Raw genomic sequence first — 15,420 nt, 5'->3', positions numbered from 1 at the left:
TTGGAGACATACACTAGGCTATATCAGCCCCACCAAAAATATTTTTCACCAGCCGCCACTGGTTACAACAAAAGATGGCCAGAGAGACTACCGCTAACATTAATAATCCAGCGCTGAGTGAAGGTTCTGCTGCACTTTTAATCCGAGCTCTCTGATGGGACTGATTAGCTCCACATGTGTAGGCTGAAAAAAATGAATCAATCTTGGACAAAGACAACTTTTATTGTCATTTTGTATAGAGTAAACATGTATACATCAATCGCACTTACACACACACACACGGGAACCCTTACAGCTAGCCATCCTTTATAATTGTTGGGATCTATCTATTAGCTTTTGATATATTTGTGCCTAAGTAACTTTAATCTAATGAGCCCACTCCCAGAATTACTTATATGGACAACCACAAAAAAGTATGAGAGTGGTCAGCAAAGCAATTTCCACCTCCTTACCTGCACACAGATAAAAGACTAAATGTAAATCCTTTCACTGTCCCACACTGGGGACATTCACTCTCTGCATTTAACCCATCTCCTTGGCTAGCGGTGGGCTGCCATTGTGTGGCACCCAGGGAGCACTGAGGGGTTAAGAGTCTTGCTCAGGGGCCCAAAATGGCTGTCTGTGAGAATAAGTGGGACTTGAAATTTTAGTTTTTTTTTTGTTATTTCATTTTTGTCTAAGCTGATTAAGGGCATAGAAATATCATGAATATCAATATTATTGATAAGCCTTTATTTAACAAGGAAAGTAACAATTTAGATGAACAATCTCAAATAAAGTGCATGTGATAAAGATAGAGGATTGAAAATAGTGAATACACAACAACATCCTTGAAGTTGCCTTCAAGACATTCAGATTAAGTCTCTTGAGAATGTGGACAATTTGCCTTCATGATGAAACAAACTATTGTATCCAGGAGAACGAATCCTGAGAAAGCATGTTCCCTAAGCACACCTGGATTATACAGCCGGGCAGGTCATACATGCATATTCACCTCTGAAGGGCTGAGAGAACCTCAAAAGGAAGGTTTTTGGATTTGCCAAGTCAAAGTCTGAATTTAGGTCTGACAAGCAAGGCACACTGGCTGTCTATGCTTGGAAACCTAATGTGGATGAATTGAAACAATCCTAAAAAGGAGAATGTTCCAAAATGTCTCCGTAGCAATGGAAAGATTCATTGCCTGTTATTGCAGATGATTGATGGCTGGGTCACTAAAAGTGGCATAACCTGTTATTAGGTTCAGATGGCAATTACTTATTTACATAGAGGTTGGCTTGAATAGGTTTCTTTGCCTAAAGAAAATTACTTCAAAAACATTTTCTTTTGTGTTTACTCAAGTTATCTTTTTATATAGGAAATGTCTGATTATTTTAAACATGCTCAAATTTATGGATCAAACACCTTTTAAACACAATATGGTTTAAAAAAAAAACTTAAATGTCTATTTATCCTTCTTTTATGTGATCTTAACTGAGTTTATTTCTCCCCCTAGTGCCAAAGAAGTCATTGCTCCGCCAAAAAGTGAGTCCTTGGCTTTTCAACTTTCTTTCTTTTTTTCTTTTTTTTTTCTTGCATTTTTATTTGCACCAAAAAGTTGGTCAGACAGATTCTAAAGGAGTGAGGCAGTATTTTGGGATCAGAACAGCTCCAAAGCAAGTTACTGTCAGGCCTAAATTGAAAAGAAAATGAATTTCATATCAGGAGGTCAGTAGAAAAGTGAAGATGCTAGATAAGGTTCTTTATTCACAGTGATTCAATGTTTGGAAAAAGCCTCGACATTTGTACTCACAGAATAAGGTAAGGCAACCAAACAGTTGTAGACAGGCAACAATAAGTTCAAGGTAATACCATGTACCATTAATCTAGCAAATTAAACAGGAGTCAATGAAAGGAGAGAAGCAAAAAGAGAACTGCCTTGGAAGATGTAAAAAATGCATTGGTAAGCCAGATACTGGTAACTGAAGCTTATACACAGAAGATGACAGACCCTTGATCCCTAATGGGATTAGATGGGTATACAACATGGATAGATGGATGGATGTACTTAATGGGGCATATACTGTATGATAACTCACCCAAAGGACGTATAGGAAGAATTAGAATTCTTCAAAACTGCAGACAAAGTAAACATAGTGAAAAGCTCAGGTTCGAGAGCAATAACTGTGGGTGGGGCAATATTATCCTGGTGTGGTAACTGTTTTTTTATTTTGACTGATGCATGCTGATGGGTTAGCAAACAGGAGGATGCTTTGAAAACCATTGGACTATGGGGTTAAACAAAAACGCAAAGATTTATCTTTAGGGGTTATGGAATCAACAAGCTGCTTTTAAAGGTTTAGCAGGGATTAGGAACACTTCAGGTCACATAATAGTACTGTAAGTAGTCATAATGTTAAACTTATGGACCAGATTTACAGAAGTCCAGCTTATTGTTCTCTCCACATGATATTTCTTTTTACTCTTTAAGAATAATTTTTGAGCTGTATCATCAATTGTTTTATTGAGGTTGTATCAGGGAATCTATCTACTAGATATACAGCATGTCCTTATGACAAGACCTTAATGGGGTCTCGGTTGAAACCAAAATAAAGTGAAGTAATTACTTGGGTGAGGTGTTCAGTAGCTAGTTGAGTCATAATCAATAATTTCATTGGGTAGCATATTGGCCAGAGACTGGACAAAGCACACAAAGCTAACCAGAAGGAGTTCTGTTTGAAACTATATTTTCAAGTTTAATAAAACACCTTCCGTTTCAAATGAAATCCACAAATATTTGAGTACAGTGTGTGAGAGGTTGCTAGCAGGGTCTATAAACACTTTTCACTAGTATGTATGAAAGGTGAAGCTTTTCACCACTTTATACAGTGAGGAAAATAAGTATTTGAACACCATCTATCCTGCAAGCTCCCCACTTGGAAATCATGAAGGGTTCTGAAATTGTTATTGTAGGTGCATATCCACTGTGAGAGACATTATCTAAAAAATAAATACAGAAATAATACAATTCTTTTAACTATTTATTTGTATGATACAGCTGCAAATAAGTATTTGAAAACCTGTCTATCAGCTAGAATTCTGACCCCCAAAAACCTGTTAGTCTGCCTTCAAAATGTCAACCTCCACTCCATTTATTATCCTAAATTAGATGCACCTGTTTGAGGTTGTTAGCTGCATAAAGACACTTGTTCACCCCATACAATCATTAAGAATCCAACTACCAACATGACAAAGACAAAAGAGCTGTCCAAAGATACTAGAGATAAATTTGTACACCTTGGATTGCCAAGCAGCTTGGTGAAAAAAAGTCTTCTGGAGCAATCATTGGAAAATTGAAGAAGCTAAACATGACTTTCATTTTCCATCGGACTGGTGTTCCATGCAAGATCTCAACTCTTGGGGTCTAAATGATCCTAAGAAAGGTGAGAAATCAGCCCAGAACTACACGGGAGGAGCTTTTCAATGACCTAAAAAGAGCTGGGACCACTGTTTCCAAGGTTACTGTTGGTAATAAACTAAGATGTCAAGCTTTGAAATCATTCATGGCACGGAAGGTTCCCCTGCTTAAGCCAGCACATGTAAAGGCCTCTATTAAATTTGCCAATGAACATTTGGATGATCCAGAGGAGTCATGGCAGGAAGTTATGTGGTCAGATGAGACCAAAATAGAACGTTTTGGTCATAATTCCTCTAACCATGTTTGGAGGTCATGTATTGCCAGATTTTTGGGAACAACCTCCTTCCCTCAGTTAGAGCATTGAAGATGGGTGAAGGCTGGTTCTTCCAACATGACAATGACTCAAAGCACACAGCCAGGATAACCAAGGAGAGGCTCTGGAAGAAGCTTATCAAGGTTCTGGCATGGCCTAGGCAGTCTCCAGGTCTAAACCCAATAGAGAATTTTTGGATGGAGCACAAACTCCATGTTTCTCAGTGACAGCCCAGAAACCTGACTGATCTAGAGAAGATCTGTGTGGAGGAGTGGGCCAAAATCCCTCCTACAGGGTGTGCAAAGTTGGTGAAAAACTACAGAAAAATGTTTGACCTCTGTAATTGCAAAAAAAGTCTACTGTACCAAATATTAAAGGGGAACGCTGTTTTTTTTTTTTTTTTTACATTGGTCCCTTGATTTTACGTTATTACATCATGTTCCGCACACCCATATGAGTTTTGTGTCATTTGGAGCTGTTCTGAAGATATTCCATTAGGTTATATCCAAGTAACATCTTCCTATGGGCAAACGACATGAAGGCACAAATTAAACTGTTCATAATTTATAATTTATGGTACGCCAGTATTCATTACATGTAGGCGAATCACTGTCCCCCAGACTCCCGCAGTTATATTTTTTATATTTATATATTTTTTTTAAACAAAGCGGAGTGTGTATGACGTCATCCGTGCGCACCGGCTAACGTTCATTCATCTTATCCGCTGAACTGCTGCTAGTTTTACTCACATGCCTGGAAGATGTCTAGTGCTACTACCACAGATGATCTCGCTCTCAAAATGGAATTGAACGATTCAGATTAGCTCGCCGAATGAATAGAAGGGGTAGAGCGTAGCCGCCTGTGGCCCGGGCTTCCTGTTATGACTCCACTCCGGATGCACGGATGACGTTATACATGCGCCGCTTTGTTTTAAAAAAAATATAAATATAAAAAATATGACCGCGGATGTCTGGGAGACAATAATTATCCTACATGTTATCAATGCTGGCATACCATAAATGATAAATTATGAACAGTTTAGTTTGTGCCTTCAACTCGTTGCCCATAGGAAGACTATACTTGGATATAACCAAAAGGAATATCTTCAGAACAGCTCCAAATGACACAAAACTCATATGGGTGAGTAGAACATTATGTAATAACGTAAAATCAAGGACCCAATGTAAAAAAAAGAAAAAAGACAGCGCTCCCCTTTAACAATTATTTTATCAGGTGTTCACATACTTATTTGTAGCTATATCACACAAATAAATAGTTAAAAAAATCATACATTGTGATTTCTTTTTGTTTTCTAAGATAATGTCTCTCACAATGGACATGCACCAACGATGACAATCTAAGACCCTCCATGATTTCTAAGTGAGAGAACTTGTAAAATTGCAAGGTGTTCAAATACTTATTTTCCTTACTTTATTAACAGTCTTCAATGCTTTGTATAACAACTTCTGAGTAGGTTATATAGTAGGTGAATGTTTTCTCTAGTTTATGAGGGACTGTTGTTTGCGAAAGATTTTCAGTACAGTACGTGGAAGACTTTCATTTCATAAGTGTATATGGAAGTTAATTCTGATTTATGTCCCTGTAGGCACCCCATATATAATTCTTTATTTATACCTTTGGTATTTGGTGGGATTGTTTTAGGCATAGTATGACAAAGTCCCAATAAACAAGCCTTGACATGCTTCCTCTTTAGAGGCGGAGTATTTTTGCAGTGATTGTGCTCAAAGTTTATTGTAGCTGAGTACAATTGTTTTGTTTAATAATGAAAAAAAAGGAACTATTGTGTGCTCTCTGATAAGTCCTTTGCGCTTTGACAGCTCTTGTAAATATTGTTTTTTGCTTCACTGTCAGAAATCTTGCAATAGACAGTTGGTTGTTTCAGATTTATAGGGGAATTCTGGATTAGATTAGTAAAGGTTATAAGCAAACTCTACTTTTGACCTCCATAACATGTTTTCTGTGCAACACCTTGGTGATAATATAAACCAATTTATAAACCATGAAACAGTATTAAGGCAGTTGAGATTAATTTCCATTCAGACACCAGGTTTGCTATCTTAATGACGGATTTTAGTTGGCTTCCTTCCTGATTTTTTGCTATTGTTTTATCCACATGTTTAATGCTTATTTCTTATTTCATTCTATATTTTTTACATATAGGCCTACCTACATTCAGGGACACATTTTTAGATTTCTGTAAATTATTTCAGTTGTTCCCATATTCTAGTCTGAATTTCATGTCAACGATCCAGATAGAAACATGTCTTAGAACCTTACACTATCATCCATTATAAATGATTTCTTTTAGTTTGTAAGTTTTGTTTCTCCTGTCTAGGTATCCTTTTCTTTATTTGTTAATTTTATCTAGCAATAATAAAAAGAAAAATGTAATAATAATGTCTCTTTTTAGTACATCCTTATTATAAAACTCTTCTGATAAATGTTGTCTCCTTTCTCTGTAGAGGAGCCAGACGTCCGCACCAGAAAGATCGTAAAGGTGGTGACGCAGACGATGGTCAATGGGAAAGTGATAGATGAGTCTAGTGAGGTGGAGCAGATTGAGGAGACAAAGAAATAAAAAAAAAGGGAAACATAAACATGGTTTAGATAATAAGGCAGTGTTTGCAAAAGAAACAAAAATAGTAGAAGAAAACATTATAACCTTGTTATCATATATTCAATAGTGCTGTGATTTTCAGTTTTACAAGAATGCATTTTAGATTTAAACTGAGCATGCATTGGCTACATATGCTCTTTAGTTTAGGAAAAAGGATTTCAAACATTGGCTATTCAGAGCTACTTTGATTTCTAACATTGTAAGATAACAACAGATAACTACATCTAAACTTGTCTTTTATTTTTACCTTATGTTAGATTTAAATACGTTCTGTTACACTTAGAAAAATCTGTGGAATTACATATTTATTTCCTCATGTGGTGACATTGACTAAACAAGTGTAATGCATGGACTTAGCTCTTTTATTGAAGTAGCGTTTATATTTCTTTTGTGTTTTTTGATGCTTTGACTCTCACTAAATAAAGTCTTATTCCAGTTCAAGTCTATGTCTGATTTCTGCAAAAGATGCAGTTAAACTAAGAGAAGCGCAGCTATTAAAATCATCCAAGGACAAAACTGATATCTGGGTAAACAAATGACTTGTGCAAGTGAGCTGATTATTATGATTATAAAAACATTTGGGTTCTTAATGTTGTTTAGAATTATATAAGTTCAGACAGAAGATTATAAGATTACAAACAACAGTATGAGTAAACTTCTGACTTTGCAATAAGTGATACAATAAATAATAGTTACTCTAGCAGTGGGTTTGGGTTTGTTTTATGCAGTTTTAACAAATATCTGAAATTTGACTATAATTTATTTAACTGTAATAGTTGTATTTTTGCAATATCTTAATATTTTTAAATTATTTAAATGAAATATATTATAAGTGGATTTCAGAATAACTAATCTATTCCATGAAATCTGGGAGATTTGTACCATGGAATTTAATTATCTGATTAGGCTTAGTCAGGCAGGTCATTTTAGGGTAATATCTTTGCTCATTTTTCTGTGAAACAATGACAGCAGAGACAGGGATCTTTGTAATAGGGAAAGCATTGAAAACAAGCAGACTGAAAGTTTGTTAAGATGTTATTTCAAAAGATACACAAAAAAAGTCTTAAGTAAATTCAAATAAATGTTCAAAAAGCTGAGATAGATATAACTACATCTCTTTATGGCTTTCTATCTCAGTCCTTTGTCCCTTTAGGCTTCCTTGCATTTCTCTATATGTTGCTGGTTCCTTAATGTCAAACCTAACGGGAGGGTCTTGAAGAAAAAAAGGCTGTCTGACCTGACAACTTGTCTGTTTGCTTTGACATGTGCCATCTGGTGGCAGGAGTTTGAATATCATTCACTGACTTTACTAGAACATTTTAAAGTTTTTAAATACTCCAAAAAAGGGAATTGATGCTAAAAAGAGCTTTGGTGTTATTTAAGATAATAGTTTATGTACATAAACTGTTATTTTTCTAAATGAAGCAAAAAGCATATATTTTTGTTTCTCTTAGATAAAGAGGCACATATTTGACTACACTGCCTTCTAATGGATGCAACCCAGACTGACTAATTCTTTTTTTTTTTTTTTTTTTACTTAATAAATGTATTTTACCTATTACATTTAACTGTACAGAATTTGAACACAAAGATATATTAAAAGGGGTGTTTTTTTTTTAACAGGTCTTTGCTGCAGAATTACAACTGATATTACTTATTTTCAAATTTGGAAACTTGCCCTGGGGAAGGGAATATAAATATTCGTACACAAGGAAATTCCCAAACACTACTCTTATTCATTGTCTTTGCATGACCTACAAAACCCTTTGGGGCTGGTTTCACTGTCATTTACAAAGGGGAGGTTTGCTTGACTGCAGCTATGAAAGTTTCTTCTGCCAAGTCCTCATTTGATGTTTGTTTTTTAACCCAAGCTCAAAATCTAATTCTACAAATCTTTTCCCATTGGTGTGCACTTTATTGCTGTGGTGGTTCTGGGCATCTCTAAATTGACCAATTTCAACTGATCAAAGATTTTGCAGAGTCACTGAAAGTTGAGTCAAGATCTTGCAAAACTTTGCTGGATCTCAACGCAACTGGGTGTATATTTACTTTTTGTTTTTGTTTTATATATCCCTTGCGGGGCTCAGTGATTTCTTTATGTTAACAAATGGAGGAAAAGAAAATGTGATCATGAGCCTGCTTGCCCCCGATAGCCTGAATGCTGATGTAGTGCAATTTAACTAAGTACTCCTAAACCTCAGACTACCAGTAAGCCCATTACTGCCCATTACTAATATTACTGTATTTTGGGGTTTGGCTTCATTTCTGGGGCTAAAAAGGGATTTGCACGGCCAAAGTGCAGCTTATTATGTAGCTTTAAGGCTTAAATGGTTGCTTTGGTTTGAGGATCTGTGTGATTGTGATAAAATACTCAAGACAAATGTTTACTATTCAAAATATACTTTTAAGCAACATAATAAATCATGCTAAAATGTTCAGAGTGAATCAGTGTTATTATTGTTTAAAATACACTATGGTGCCAAAAAATGTACTCACCCCACAACTCATTACAGTACGTTTAGAAGTTCCCATCACTTCCACAGTCACAAGTATATTAGAAATGATTGCTTTACCCCTTCAACATGCCATGAAGTGCCAGTCTGGTGAAACAGCAGGGACTTACCTAAAATATGCAAGAGGTCCTTAGGGCCTGGGGTAATAGAGCTATAATAACACATTTGGTCTGTAGACATCCTTTAAAACACCCGATAACTGCACTCAAACAAAAAACTACAACCTTGGTGTAGAGCAGACCAATGTTTGACTCCTGAGCAGGGAAGATATTCACTGAATCTAGGAGTCATAATTCTCTGTGAATCCAATAAAGAATTCTGGGTTTGGCCGTTGTCATAGGAACATGATTACCTCATGACTGCATTTTGTCAGCTGTGAAGTTTGATAAAGATGGGCATTTATGTTTTAGGTCTGTGATTTACTCAGAACTTGGAACATTTTCCACCATGACTTATTTCTGAGTCAACATATACTTTATGTGCATCAGATGAAGAGAGAGTCGAGCTCATAATGTGACTGAATTCACATTGAACTTTCAGGCCCAAACTTTGACCATGTCCCTGAGGATGCAACTTTAAATAACTCCAAACAAGACACCTCACTTCAATGTGATGGAGAATTTGTGGAGGAACTTAAAGATTACAAGAATGGCTGGAAGCTCTAGACTTAATTAGAGCCCATTGTTATTACTGTATAGATACAATTTTAAAGTAATGTAAACATGAAAAGAAGCTTTTGCTTGTAATTATTGCAGCCAAAGTGCTGTAAAAAGTGGGTCATAAAGTTTTGAACAAATAAAAATCTGGAAGGGGTATAAGTAATGACAAGAAAATAACATGAAAATAGATAAAGATCTAAACTCCATTAAAAGTGTTTTATTATCCCTAATTAGAAGCCTGTGTCATTTTTGACATTTTAGACAAAAGCATCTTGGTTAAATAAAAATAATTAAACATTTTATTTTGCAAGTGGTATTAATAATCTTGGTTTTGTCTGCATCTGTTACAGTGAGAACAACCACGCTGTCTTTTGGTCATCTTTACGTTGTTCTCGATGAACTCCAACATTTACAAGTTTAAAATTCATGGGTCATATAGAAGTGATCCTCGTTATTGTATTTATATTTCTGAGCAACAACAAAGAAAAAAACATTTTGAGCTTAATTTGTGTAGAAAAACATTTTTATTTATGGTCACATTCACTCAAAAACTTTACTGCAAGGTCACATTTTCCTTTCTCTGACAATACATTAATATTTGATGGAGGTTGAAGAAAATGTTATAAAAGGCAGAAGAAAAGAAAATTTCTTCTTGCAATCTCTTTTGCAATTTTCAACTCCATCACACTCACACATGAATCTTTTCTCACATGCTTGTTCTCAGATGTTTCGGTTAGCATGCTGTAAAACTGCATTTAACTGGCATATGCTGCTGCTCCCCTTTTCTCTCTTTTTTTTTTTTTTAAATCTGTTTAGCAGGCCCCAGACTGGAGGACTGGCTGGAACTGTCCAGCCATGCAGATTTCCTCCTGTTTCTGACGAACAACGCGCTGGATTGCTGGAGGCAGGCCACGGGGGTTTCTAGAGAACACAAGGGCGTAGCCATCCTCACAGGTGCCATCGTCTTTTAGGGAGCGGCAGGCATAGGTGATGGCATAGTTGTCATAGTCTGTGTCAATCACCCAGTAGTTGTCACCTGGTGGAAGGAATAGATGCAATTTAAAGGTAATGACGTTCAAAAAAATACCACTGTAGGATATAAAAATGTGCTGAACCTACCTCCGCTTGAGAGGTAGCTAGCCAGGCCCTGGTAGTTCATGAACATCTTTCCTGGGGTGGTGGGGTCCGGTACAGAGTACTGAGCAGCCATGTCAGCGCAGACAACCCAGAACCTGCAAAACCAAAGATCCAATCAATTAAGCAAAAGGATCTTTAATTTAGCTTTTTTGAGTTTAAGAAATATATTTTGAGTATATGACCTATAATTAAATCCAAAATACATTAAACTTCTAGTGTTAAAAACCCCCAAAACAAACCTGTTTCCTCCAGGAACTCTTCCTAATCCTCAATAATCCACTGCTTAAAACTAATACCAACCAGAATGTTCCTATTCCTAAATCTCTCAGCTTTAGCACATTTTAAAAATCTATTCATACTCCTGTCATCATATGTTCTTAAAGGAAGGGTTGCTCTTTTCTTTAGGATATCAGAAAATTATATTTGCAGAAGCTTTTGTGTTCCTGCCTTTAACACTTACCCAAACAGAGTGACTCGTCCCCTGGAGGAGGCAGTCATAGAGCCATCGTCATCAATGGTGTACTCGGCTGAGATGTTGTCTTGCAGAAAAAGTCCTTCTGGGTCTTTCTTCTGCAGTGCATACCACTTCCCAGAATACTGTGGTAATAGTTTAAAAAAACAGCTATCAGAACATGTTTTACATCATCCCAAACAATGTGTTTTGCTTCACTGGACTCACTCTTTTGGGGTCGAAGTCTTCTTTGACTGAGAAACTGTCTACAATGCAGGAGGCAGATAGACTGCGTTCAACACAGGATACAAAAACCAGCAGCAGGGCAAGCTTACAGGATCCCATTCTGTTGTGAAAAATACTTAGATTAGGGAGAAACCTGCAACTACAACATATATGTTTAGTCCTCATTTAAATCCATACAAAATATGATTGAAAGGAACATTTATTTATTTATTTATTCCAAGTTAGATGTATTTGATAAATAATAATGTTGCATAATTACATGAGATCTTTCTTTTCCAATATGTGTCTAATGTAGTTCAGCATTCAACAAGGATATTCTTTTTTTCAGCATAACTGCTTCTCATTACAGCACCACATTGTACCCAGCAGTAAACATCACTCTAAGCAGTTAAAAAATAAATCTACTAATAATAAGAATGAAATCCAGCTTCTCACCTGTTTGGAGTCTGGTGATTAAAAATCAAAGTTCTGGTTGTGTTCTCTCTGCAACAGATCCCGCCTGGAATCGTGGTGGCCTTTTTATATGTGCCTAACAAACAAGCTTATGACTGATTTTCATTGCTTGGAACTAAATAAGGTGCTTAAATCTAGAGGTAATCTCTTTGGGTTGAAATCCTTGCTGTAATCTGGCTTCAATGTTCAAGACTTACGATAAAAACAATTAGAACATTATGTAACTGACTGGAATTGCAGTAGAACAAGCACATGCGTAACAACCAGCTGACAAATTAGCTGTATCTAAACATGGGCTTTTAATTAATTGCTTCCGTCAGATAGAAATAAAAATACATTGATGTTTGGTCTTTTGTAAGCACTTGAAGTAAACTCACAGTTTTTTGACATATCAAACCAAATTAAAAGAAATAATACTATGTTAGAAATACCTTAATTATACCATACAAACAAATATAGTATACAACACATACGCAAACATACTGACAACTGACAAAATCACGTCACAGTAATTTTATATCTATTTATTCTCATAAATATTAAACTGGATGACAAAATCAAATGCAAAATTACATTTACTTAACAAGTTACCAACTAATATAGAAATATTTTTTACTTTCTTTAAAGTCAGCATTGAAACTATTTAGGAAAGCCCAGATGAAAATACCACTCATTATGATGTAAGCTTTTAAATGGCTGATTTGATTAGTGGCATTTAAAAAGTTCCGACTATTTAGACCTCTCTTGTTGTTACCGTATTTTTGTGTTTTGCATTTATTTGTTTAATTCAAATGTGGTTAATTCATTGATGTTTTTTGAAAACTGTCCAGCACTTTGGTGCAATTCCAAGCGTTTGTTAAAGTGCCTTATAAATAAAATTGACACTGAATTTTACAAAATCCATGTTAAACATATGCACAGCTTTAATGTGTTTGAAACAACATCCCAAACCCAGTTCTTCCTTTAAAGATGTCATGATATCAGCAAGACAATTGTTTTCCTCTATTTTTGTTTGTAATTATCATGATTTGCAGATGACTGAAGTTCCCACATTCAACTGTTCAAATGACGATATGCAGTTAGAATCAAACCAGGACTTTACACCACTCTTTTTTAATAGGTAGGTTCCATGTCCCAGAGACTCAACATGGAACGTTTAATTCATTTTAGTGTCATTTAGAGAGAAAATCTAATTTTCTACATATTGTTTACATAAATTAGGGATGCAGGGTATTAGGGAAACAGTCAAAACTTTGATTACCGGTAAACTTTCTTAGTGTTTAACAGAATTGGCTGTGGGACATGGATCAAATAATTCCTTTCACAAGCTCCTTCCAACAGTTTCATGAGATTCAGCTCGTATCTCGTGACAGAACCACTATAGACTGCAGGTCCCTCTGTTTGTTCTCATCATTTTTCCAAGGATAATGAGATCAGAGCCTTTTTAGTTCCATTTAAACACACTGATTGTGTTGTCTGTAAACCAGTTACCGTAGTAACTAATTGGTGCTGTATTGTAATAGTCCATTTGGAAGATTTGTTGTTCCCAAACTTTACATTCATGGCTGATGTTTTGAAATGTTGAAGCAACATCTCAAGATTATTACATGTTTTCATCAACATATTTAAAAACAGACCTGAGCTTTATCATCTATTTTACTAAGAGCACCAGTCACATTGCAGCAAAATGAAATAAAACAAAGCCATCAAGGTGAGGGCATTATAATTTTTTTTTTATTTTACATCAGCAATTAGTCTTTTTTTCCTTTAGCTTTAAAGATGGGTATTATTAGAACTTTACTTTTAGGTTTATCAGACCACAAATCTCCAAAGAGATAAGTCACTTATTTGTGTGATCATTTGAAAATATGAATGTCTTCTGATTTTGCTATAAATTAATGAATCTTCCTAATGAAGTGCTTTTCAGCCCATGTTTTACCATAAAATTTTTATTAATAGAGCACTGTAAGAACAACATAAAAACGGACTGAAGTACATAACACATATATATGTTAAATACATATGCATTGAATGAATAGAATATAAGTTCACCTATAAGTCAGAAAAAGTGCTAACCATTTCGCATTTGCTGCTTAATTAATGTAAACATTGTAATAGGAGAATTAAATAAGGGTACAATGACATAAACAGGCTCACCATTTTCTATAACAGCTTTTACTTTTTGAAATTTCTTACAATTTTTTTGAGATTGTAAGCAAAAATTATGAAATTATTTATTAGTTTCAAATCCAGTTTTATCTCTCTTTTCATCTTAGGATTTCACAAGCCTTAAAAGCAATAAGTCTGAGTAAATCATATCCAAAAACTCTTTGTAAACTAGAAATAATAGCAGGTCATTTCTAAAGTACAGAAAAAAACTACCAAAAATAACACTCATATAAATATGCTTACATACATTTTCCTAACTCGACAGTTTTACAAAAATAAAACCAGATCATTTTTTTAGACAGCTGATAAAAAAAAAAAACGAGAGGTATTCTTAAACACTTTTCCTAAAGGAATCATGAAAGGAGAGCTACAGAAACAAATACAGCTATTTCTGGCTCACTAGACACATAGCAGAGTTTACTTTAAGGACATCACTTCACCTCACTCTCATCAGGTAGAATAATTAGAACGAGCCTTTCTGCCAGCTTTGTTTCTTTGTTGAGGAACCAAGGTTTAATCCTGTAAGAAGTTGTCTATAAACAAGCCCAAATAGTACAGCTTGACAAATAGATAAATAAAAGAAGTAAATGTGGCCCTATTAACAAAGTGTGTAATATATCACTGGTAGCTTTAACTACAAAAAGAGGGTAAATAAAACATTTTTTTTTATGCAATTAAAGTCAGTCGGTCCCATTTCTGGCTTTGTCATTATTCTTAGATTATATGTATAAGTATACATTGTCATGTCTTATCTTCCTAACTTATCTATAGGTGCCTATAATCAAGCACAACTTCTAATCTCTGCTATGTGTACAGACAGAAAGGTGAGGCCTGTAAGAGCTCTCATCAGTGAGGATGTAGACAGTCAAGACTACTGATCTATTTTTTTCCATTGACTGCTGCAGGATGTTAATCCTACTTTCACTGCCTGAAATAGATTGTTGACAAAACACAGGCATGCATTAAGTGTTCAATGCAAACTCCAAGGCCTCAATATAAAATTGGTTTAATATGTTGTAGAAGTTACAATGAATGCTTTGTGGAAAGTTAATATAAGACCTCAAAGAATTGGGTCACAACAAAAGCATGGAAGTTATCAGAGCTTTCACCAATTAAAATAAATTAATAGAAGGTCCAGGAAACTCACTCGATAATGTTGAATGTTGTTCCTGAATAGGAATTTATTTGTTTTTACAGGAAGTGCAGTCTGGTTCACATACCCTAAGTTTTTAGGACTCTAGATCACTAACGTTACTAAATAGACTCATCTGACTCTTTTATTCCTCAAAATACTGAACAGGAACAAGTTCTCTCCAGCTCTGCTGAAAAACCTTTACCACCGCACACTTAACACCACCCCATGGACATGACCTATGGATGTACAGTGTACTATACCATCTGCACTGCATCTAAAAACAAACAAGCAGAGCTGATCATCATGGCTGCT

The 15,420-nt window shown here is 35.3% G+C and overlaps 2 protein-coding genes across 3 annotated transcripts in view; one reads left to right on the top strand and one right to left on the bottom strand.

Annotated features, from left to right (window-relative positions):
* Positions 1-6,780, top strand: part of LOC107088716 (keratin, type I cytoskeletal 18-like) — a 21,115-nt gene extending 14,335 nt beyond the window's left edge. For both annotated transcript variants that reach the window (XM_015381064.1, XM_015381065.1), the window contains exons 9-10: positions 1,493-1,521; positions 6,191-6,780. In XM_015381064.1, the coding sequence (XP_015236550.1) occupies positions 1,493-1,521; positions 6,191-6,306 (145 nt within the window). In that variant the 3' untranslated portion in view covers positions 6,307-6,780. The remainder of the gene's footprint in view (positions 1-1,492; positions 1,522-6,190) is intronic.
* Positions 6,781-10,035: 3,255 nt separating this feature from the next.
* LOC107088717 (purpurin-like) lies at positions 10,036-11,836 on the bottom strand. Its single transcript, XM_015381066.1, has 5 exons — positions 11,787-11,836; positions 11,334-11,451; positions 11,115-11,251; positions 10,637-10,749; positions 10,036-10,553 (listed from the first exon to the last, which is right to left on the bottom strand). Exons 2-5 carry the CDS (start codon positions 11,448-11,450, stop codon positions 10,330-10,332), a joined length of 591 nt encoding a protein of 196 aa, XP_015236552.1. The 5' UTR covers position 11,451; positions 11,787-11,836; the 3' UTR covers positions 10,036-10,329.
* Positions 11,837-15,420: the final 3,584 nt, after the last annotated feature.

Source organism: Cyprinodon variegatus, unplaced genomic scaffold (genome assembly GCF_000732505.1).
Source record: "Cyprinodon variegatus isolate N-32 unplaced genomic scaffold, C_variegatus-1.0 Scaffold227, whole genome shotgun sequence".
Taxonomy (NCBI): Eukaryota; Metazoa; Chordata; class Actinopteri; order Cyprinodontiformes; family Cyprinodontidae; genus Cyprinodon; species Cyprinodon variegatus.
This window is presented reverse-complemented; position numbering and strand designations above follow the sequence as displayed.

Coding starts and splice junctions, on each gene's coding strand:
- LOC107088717 (XM_015381066.1), bottom strand. CDS start 11,450: ATGGGATCCTGTAAGCTTGCCCTGCTGCTGGTTTTTGTATCCTGTGTT. Junction 10,750..11,114: donor GGACGAGTCACTCTGTTTGG/GTAAGTGTTAAA, acceptor TTGGTTTTGCAG/GTTCTGGGTTGTCTGCGCTG. Junction 10,554..10,636: donor TAGCTACCTCTCAAGCGGAG/GTAGGTTCAGCA, acceptor TCCTTCCACCAG/GTGACAACTACTGGGTGATT.